Raw genomic sequence first — 8847 nt, forward strand, 5'->3', positions numbered from 1 at the left:
ACCAGAACTAGAATATGCCCTCCATGTAGGACTGGAGGCCACAAATGAATGTGTTATTAATTTCCACTAACTTAATTGTTGTATTTTAATTTTTAATCAATGTTAAAATATATTAATGTTTACTTTTGTTCCAATAATATTTTTTATTATTTTTACAATTTATTCTTACAATCAACTCAAACTAAAAAAAACAAAAAGAGTTAATTACGTTAAAAACATTTTAAAATAAATAAATAAAACATTTAAAAAAATAAATAAATAAACTGCAACGTTTAAAAAAACGTTGCAACTAAAAATTAGAAAAAAATATATAATCTCTAGGGTTTACAAAATTTATAAAAAGAGAAAATTAAAATTGCAACGTTTGAAAAAAAAACTCATGTGAAGTCGTCACGTTGCACTAAAACCGCTTGATTCTTATCGACTTTGCTTTTTCCAAAAAAAGATGAAAAAAAAACCACCATGATACGAGACGATTTTACCTATAATGTCTTCCACACTCCTAACGACTTGTCTCTATTTAAAAAAAAAAAGTCAACTGATCCATTTTTACAAATTTGATTTAAAAAGGACCTTGAAAAAAAAAGTCGTTATTGTTGCTTGCATTCCAATGATTATTCACTGCACCTCCACAACATTAAGAAAAGACTTAACTTAAACATTCTTTGTCACTACATCATGTCACCACTCTTGTTACTATCACCGTCGTTCTACAATATTGCTGAAGAGGAAGAAGAGAGGGAAAATGTTGTAATGAAAGAAGGAAAGAGAAAATACATAAAAAAAAAACTTGTTTCATTATTTCTTCAAAATGAATTTCATGAATTTTGGAACATGTTATATGTATTCTGAAAAGTTTGTTCTGAAAATCTTATTATGAAAAGTTTGTTGTAGAATGTCTTTCATGTGTTTTGAAAATTTTGTTTGGGAAATTTCATTCCAAAAGTTCAATTCTTGAAATCTTATTTTGGAAATTTTATTTTGGACACTTTAAAAAACATTTTTCGGAAAGTTTTCAAAATATGTAATCCGAAAGTCACTTTTATATAAGATAAATTAATCATTTTGAAAATTTGAGAGATAGCGTGAAGAATTTATGGGGTGTAGCAAGTCAAAGCCCCTTTTATTTTCCATTGTGTAGCCCAATATTTAATGGGCCACGAAGAAACACCTCATGGATCCAATTGCTGGCCCATTTTACTCTTCTTGATCGCAAAATGAAACCCCCTTGTTTTCTTGAGTAGGAAGTTGAGATCGACGCTTTAATACCAAAAGAGCACCGTCTCCACTCTCGACATCTTCGTTGCACTTTCTCGAAAACCAATATACCACTCTCGTCGCCGCCGTCGTCGACCACCGCAATCGCCGTTGCCTCCGCCGTCATCCGTTAGGGTTAAGATGAGTCGAGGAAGTGGAGGTGGATACGATCGTCACATCACTATTTTCTCTCCCGAGGGACGTCTCTTCCAAGTTGGTACGTTACTGGAATCTCTTCTTATACTGTGACCTCTCGCAACAACAGCGACGTTTTGATAAATGAAATACGATTTAGATCTTTTACTCCACGGACCGACCTAATTTCTGCAATTCTGTGCGGAAAACAAATTTTTTTTGTTCTTTAGATGAAATCATTGCTGTAATTTTTGTGATTTAAGTTTAGATTAGTGGTAGTGGAGTAGTGAGCTAGGTTAGTAAGGCGGAAATCAGAAGTTAAGAAATGCGGGTGACTCTGAATTGATTGATTGTGTGCTCATTGACGAATGGAATATTTTGTTCTCTTTTCATAATGAGTATCACTTTATCAATTTTGTGTTCCTTTTTTTTTCAATTTTTGGAATAATGTTATGTTCGACCTTGTTTTAGCCCTATCAAACGCTGCCTTAAATCTGTAACTCCCTCTAATTAACGAAATGGTCTGGATTGGCGTAGGTTTCTGATTTTTCATTACACTTGTTTGACTTGTTTGGAAATGAGTTGACTAGTAAGTTAGGCTATAGTGTTGAGTGGTGGAATTTTTTATGCATCATGAAACAGAGTATGCTTTCAAGGCTGTTAAGGCTGCTGGAATCACCTCAATCGGTGTCCGAGGAAAGGATTCCATTTGTGTTGTTACTCAGAAGAAAGTTCCGGTGAGTACTGATAGTTGGTTCTTTTATCTTTGTTTTGTTTGTGTGTGCTGGATGCTAAAGTTAGGATAACATGCAGGATAAGCTTTTGGACCAGACAAGTGTTACACACCTCTTTCCCATCACAAAGTACCTTGGTTTGTTGGCGACTGGCATGACAGGTATATTTTTCATTGCATCTCCGTGTCTTTTGTTGTAGGCATTTGTGAATTTATTTGCATATCATTTAGTTAAAGATATGTCTTTTTTATCTATACAAGTTAAATTGGGCACAATTTCACAGATACTGTATCTCAATTAAAACATAAATTACAAGTTAAAAAATATGATATCAACCCAAGCAGATGGTTAGTGAGAAGAAATTAGATAATGCTTATAATTTTCCTAGATTATGGCATATAGGAAATTAGATATTTGTTTTGGTGCCAAACCTTTGTGTTTCAGATGTACACATTTTTGTTTCATGTGTAATATTGATCAATAAATCTTTGAAATCTTACATAAAATATAAATAATAGTTTATTATGAGAAATAACCTTAATGTTACTGTCAAAGTTGAGTCTATGGATAACATAAACTATAACCAGATTCACATTTGTGATATAACTATAATTAATAATTTATGACGAGAAAAGACTTTAGTTGTACTGTCCAAGTTTTTCCTACTGATGACATAACATATGACTGGACTCGCAATAGAGACAATAATATTATTGTTTTGCTTGGAAATTAAACTTTGATGTATGAGCACAAGTTCAGATTTCAGCCAGAGTAAATAACGTTTTTTAGTTTTTCAGATCTGTTTAGAATTGAAATTCCTTCATTATAAATTCATCTTTTGATTTATTTTGGGATACCTCTTTCCAGCTGATGCTAGGACACTGGTCCAACAAGCAAGAAATGAAGCAGCTGAGTTTCGCTTTACATATGGATATGAGATGCCTGTAGATGTGTTGGCTAGATGGTAAGCAGTTCAGTTTTTGAAACATATATTTCCATCGTAATATTACAAGCTGCTTATTATTCTTTTTCATACCTGCTTGCAAATTTTCATTTTTTATTGAAGAATTTCATATGCATTTCATTTAATGTATCTGGATTAGTACGACGATAGGCATTAATCCACATTGTTATAACGTGCTTCTAATAACTGGGTTGCAATTGGGAAGTCCATTGGTCCTCCTACTTTGTTGACTAGGTAGATTGCAAGCTTACGATTCTGTAATATAATGTACTAAAACAGTGAAGAAACGGCTCCCTTCCAAACAGGTGCTGCTGTTAACAGAACCCACAGTAGGAACCGATAGGGCCATGAATTTATGGCATTTTCGGATTTCTTTATTAATATTATCATCTGTTTCTGAAAGGGATGCTGAATGCTGATGAAGAATGGAAGTGTTAGACCTGATATTTAATTAGTTTTATAAGGATTGAATTTATTTGGTGATTGGTTAGATTGCTCATTGATGTCTTTCCTTTTTCGTAGTCGGTCTGATAAAGAACTTACTGCAAATTTTATAGTAAAGTTATTGGTGGTTAACTTTCTCATGCTTTTCCATCTTGTTTTCTCTCTGTGTTTTTGTCATCTTCACTTAGTTTTTCTAATTTGATAAGTAATAAACTAGTTGTGTCCAAATTTACATCCAGTCTCTGGAAATAGCACTGATTATGATTAAACATTTGTGATATAGAGGTATGTGGCAAAGGATAGTATACCATTCTTTAGACATTTTTAGAGCTTGAGCTTTCTATGGCTGTATTAATATAATTATCAAAATTCCTTAAAAAAAGGCCGACAGCTTTTGCAGCCGTGGCACTGTGGTAGTGTTGTTTGCCATAGCACTAGCATTACTTCTAATAACTTGTGTTTTTTCTTTCAATTTTATGGTTCGATGTGGTTGTAGCATATTATCTCTGGGTAATCTGGTCTGTCAGGATTCATTTCTGTGATCTCTGATGTTATTTTTGTCATTTTTATGATTTTCTGTATTGAAGTATCTAGTAATTGAATATGGGTTCTATAAAGAAATCTTTTTGACATATTTGATGCATGCAGAATAAATTTAATTGCAGCGGTAGTTTTGTCTTTGCGCATTGTGGAAGGTTTTAGGCGGCTGCCTTGTTAGTGTAGTATTCAGTTTGATATGGTTTTGTTATAGTTGTTTTTATCATTTATAGCTTTGTTTCTTTTCATTATCTATGTAAAGAGAATCCTTGTTTTCCTTTGTACATTTTATGAATACAAAAGTTACTTTTTTCTGCCTGTCTTCTCTCTCTCTCTCTCTCTCTCTCTCAACTTGGATATGCCTCAACATATACTCTAAGATTGAAAGAGTCTATTCAAAATCATTAATCTCTTAAGTTGAATCTGACTGTAGTTTTGAGTTTTATCAAAGGCTACATTATTGTACCTAATATATATTAGGATTCTACAACTTGTCAATATTTCTAACATCTTTTGTGTATGCCTTTGTTATCTTTTATACTTACAGGATTGCAGACAAATCACAAGTCTATACCCAACATGCATATATGAGACCACTTGGAGTAGGTAGGTTTTTTCCTGTTGAACAAATGTTAACTGTTCAAAAAAACACAAATTGTTTTTGTGTCATAAAAGATATCTTTTTTATTGACGCCATTTATTCTTTCTGTGATTTCAAATCTATTGTGCCATGAAGTTGCTATGGTTTTGGGTATTGATGACGAATATGGACCACAGCTTTACAAATGTGATCCTGCTGGTCATTACTTTGGTCACAAGGTACATGGAAGATCTTTCTCACTTTGATTGTCGGTAAATATTTCAGTGTTTTATTCCTATTTAATATTAGAAGATGAAATTCATGTTGATAATAAACTTACTTTTATAAAAGTTTCTAAGTTATAATTTTTATCAATTTAAATGTCTCATGCATTGAAAACAATTATCTCGCATAATAAAATATTTAAGTGATCGAGTGGGTTGGGGATGACTACACCAAGATTAATTACCTTCATTTCATGAAAGTTGTTTATTCGATTTCTTTTATTACAAGTGTAAGGTTGCATTGTTTGAGCTACTGAGACAATTTATTGATTGAACTACTGAACCAAATGAATAGTTATTATGCCAGTATAACTACAATTATGTTTGACCAAGAAAAGAAGGATTATAACCAGACAATAGTTGCGGTAAGGGAGTATGTAAATTAGTGATTTTTTGAAAATGATTTAGCTGCCTTGAATTTATCACAAGTTGTTCGTGTTTTGAACTTTATGCAGCATTTATCTTTATAATGTACTAGTGTTATAAAATATGTAACCATATGTAAAAGATCTTGAGCCTTCAACTGCCGGTAAATTCCCCGTCCTTATTTGGTCTAAATTTTACTTTCTAGTAGAACTAGTAACATTGAGAAACTTATGCATCTTTGGTGCTTAGTGATTTTGTTTTTATAAAAAGATATATTGCAATTATTTTCTTCTGTTAGATCTGTGACTACATTTCCTTCTGAATTTTTCATTGCTATCCATATATGTGTAGATGCACATCGGTTTCGAACCTTGTAACTTTTCAAATCAAGGGATGGTGTTTCTGTTTCTTCATTAGTTCATGCATTTGTAATCTGTTTGTATTTGTATACTGAAAGTCAAGTGTCTAAGAATCTATTATGTTGTACTCAGGCCACAAGTGCTGGATTGAAGGACCAAGAGGCAATTAATTTCTTGGAAAAGAAGATGAAGAATGACCCTTCATTTACTTATGAGGAGACGGTTCAGGTAGTGTTCTTTCAATTTTTTTCCTCCTCACTCCATTTCTATCTGCTTAGTTTGAGAACAAACAATCTTTACACTGGTTTTTTGGTTGATGTGGAAAATGAAGATGGCATGTTTTGTCTCCAATAGTGTCTGTTTTCAAGGATATATTTCATCATGTCAGATTTCCTCCCTTCTTTTTCGGATAAACAATGAATTTTGTTGGTTTTTTCTTCTGGCAACAACACAATTATATTCTATAGTTGTGCTATTGTGTTCTATAACTATTAGTCCGCATGAAATCTACTGGACAAAATGTTGGATTCACTTTTGTTTGCTGATGATTATCTGTGTTTTAACGGAAGGTGAAAAGGCTGAAAAATGAGTGAGTAGATTTAAGTAATCTCAATTTTGGATTTGCTTAGAATAGGAACGATGGTTGGTATCTTCTGTATGTGTTAATGCTAGACAGTGGACTTATCCATGGGAATCAGATAATGTTATAAGAACTAAACTTTTGGATCCTTATTAAAGCTATATCTTATTACGTTAGTTATGACATTATAAGATTTGTTGTCCCCCGCCTGTATCTTAATTAAGTTAGTTTCTTATGTTTATTCTCATGAAATTGAATTTTTTAATATCAATTATGTTAATAGTTATTATATTTCGTTTCTATGTTCTTAATTCAAGATTTCCATGCCTGTTTTTTTTTATCAGACTGCCATTTCTGCTCTCCAATCAGTTCTTCAGGAAGATTTTAAGGCCACTGAGATTGAGGTAGAACTTGATTCCCCTAGCTAATTGAAATTTACTAACTAAGCCATATCTTATTTTATAAAATTATTGGCGGATTTCATTTGTGTTTAATCCCTAGTAAAGGACCAAAACTGGTCTTTAATATTAAAGATTTTTAGCAAGTTTCTTGTTCCTTCTGATTAAATGTATGCCTTACATTTTTGTCGTACACAGCCTATTGTTTGTTTTAACAGGCAACTCGGGTGAGAACATTTTTCTTCTGCTCATTATTTTCATTAGTTTTACTTGTAGGTGATGAATAGAATGTTCTGTAATGTATTTTCTCATCCTCTCGTGTTGCAATTGTCTATGATTCTAAGGCTTAATTTGGACTACTAATAAGAGAAACTGATATTGATTTTAATGGAGGATGTGTTGTAAAATGGTGGGTAAACTGTAGTATTGTATTTTAACTTGTTCCAGAAGTGGATACTTAATTTTGAAATTACATTCAGTGGCATTAATCAGTGTTTACAATTTTTCTGTAATGTGCGAGACTTGAAGGATTAAAATTCTTGTGGTTATAACAGTTGATTAAACGTTTTCTTCACTGACTTATCGCAAATGGTTGTGCCTTGCGTTTTCCAGGTTGGAGTGGTGCGAAAAGATAATCCAGAATTCAGAGTTCTAACCACTGAGGAAATTGATGAGCACTTGACTGCAATAAGTGAGCGTGACTGAGTTCTTGATAGCTTGTAATTGTTCAATCTTTCTAATGCTAGATTAAATTATGTATTTGCTTTCTCGGATCACATTCAACGAATTGATTTCCTTGTGATATTTGATTAGTATGTAACCGAAGAATGTTGTTGAAGAGATGGTATTTGCTTCCTATTACAAGTTTATTTGGGAGAACATTTTATGTTCAACCAATCTCTCCATACACTTTAAAAGAAGTTGGTGATTACGTAATGAAGTCATGCATGGTGTTAAAATTTGTTGGGCCTTGCGTAGAGATTTGAACTTCAACTTCAGTTCAGGACGTGATCTTTCTTTATAATTAAAAAATGACTATTTTATGTGATTTCCCTATGAAATTATCCAAATAAAGTTATATAATGAGAAATTAATTTCGCATGTGAAGAAGCTCTATTCCGGTGAGCTCGAAACTTTGTGGAGAGAAAATACAATCAGGAAGTTGAAGATACAGAAGCGATTGTTCGCCAAAAAAGAAATCCGAATGGTACATGTTATCTCATTTGTGTCCGTATGAGCAATAATAGATATAAGAGATGTTACTAGATCTTAAGAGATGTTAATCTGGAAAAGAAGTTGAGAAATTGAGAATTAGAGTAGGAAGTGAGAGTCTTTCAATTGGGTAAAAGAGGTAGAAGATGAGTTGAAATTTTGATATTTTGATTGTTATAAATAAAAAAATGATTTTATTTTAATGTTTTTTTATAAATTTATCATTACATACGATTATAGGTGAAAGAAACTTACTACTTTTGTACACGATGAATTAATATATGTGCAAACTTATAAATCCAGTATCTGGTCTTCCTCTTTATTTTTCGTTTCTTTTATTTTCACTGTAGTCATCTTTAGAAGACAAAGGTGACCTTCCATCCCTCCCTTCATATAGACAATTTAGTTTAATATTTATTAAACAGTTCAAAAGGTTATATACAAATATTTGTTATAATTTTTCTGGAGGTGCTCTTAAATTTTAAATCAAATGAAGTAAAATGATTAAAAATAAAACATTTTTCTCTTTAAAAGTTTACTTGTTTGTAACATTGGTTTGATGCTAATTACATTTTGTTAATAATGTATGTATTAAATCTTACTAATTGTAATATACAGTACATTGCTATTAAAATTTGTAATTTTATTTTACTTTTTGTAGTTTAGTTTCTTAACTTTGTTTTCTGTAATTTTTGGTTTCTAGTTCTTTTGACATACTCTAACGTGACTTTTCCTTTTTCTAACGGTTTGGCAGATGAAAGTGATAAAATTTTCGACAACATAAAATAAGCATGTATGCATTTTTTATTCAATATGACGTTAGTTTACTTGTATTTACTTATAGTTTGAATGTATATGTACCATGTCCGACATGTAACAAAATGTTATTGAGATTAATTATCGTCTATCACACAAAATACAATCATAATTTTATATTTAGTTATTTTTAGCACTTAATAAAAAAAAATCATAGAAATCATAGATGACTTTTTTAAAA

General features: G+C 31.6%; 1 protein-coding gene across 1 annotated transcript; it reads left to right on the forward strand.

Moving 5' to 3' along the window:
• Positions 1-1227: 1227 nt before the first annotated feature.
• On the forward strand, positions 1228-7597 carry LOC114170471 (proteasome subunit alpha type-6). The gene is made up of 9 exons (XM_028055959.1): positions 1228-1474; positions 2035-2129; positions 2206-2287; positions 2994-3090; positions 4619-4677; positions 4808-4890; positions 5793-5888; positions 6585-6644; positions 7251-7597. Exons 1-9 carry the CDS (start codon positions 1399-1401, stop codon positions 7341-7343), a joined length of 741 nt encoding a protein of 246 aa, XP_027911760.1. The 5' UTR covers positions 1228-1398; the 3' UTR covers positions 7344-7597.
• Positions 7598-8847: the final 1250 nt, after the last annotated feature.

This window comes from Vigna unguiculata, chromosome 11, assembly GCF_004118075.2.
Source record: "Vigna unguiculata cultivar IT97K-499-35 chromosome 11, ASM411807v1, whole genome shotgun sequence".
Lineage (NCBI taxonomy): Eukaryota > Viridiplantae > Streptophyta > Magnoliopsida > Fabales > Fabaceae > Vigna > Vigna unguiculata.

Bases quoted from the DNA above. Each gene is read 5' to 3' on its own strand.
- LOC114170471 (XM_028055959.1), top strand. From the start codon at position 1,399: ATGAGTCGAGGAAGTGGAGGTGGATACGATCGTCACATCACTATTTTC. The intron at 2,130-2,205 runs GTGAGTACTGAT...GATAACATGCAG, and splicing joins TTACTCAGAAGAAAGTTCCG to GATAAGCTTTTGGACCAGAC. The intron at 4,678-4,807 runs GTAGGTTTTTTC...TGTGCCATGAAG, and splicing joins TATGAGACCACTTGGAGTAG to TTGCTATGGTTTTGGGTATT.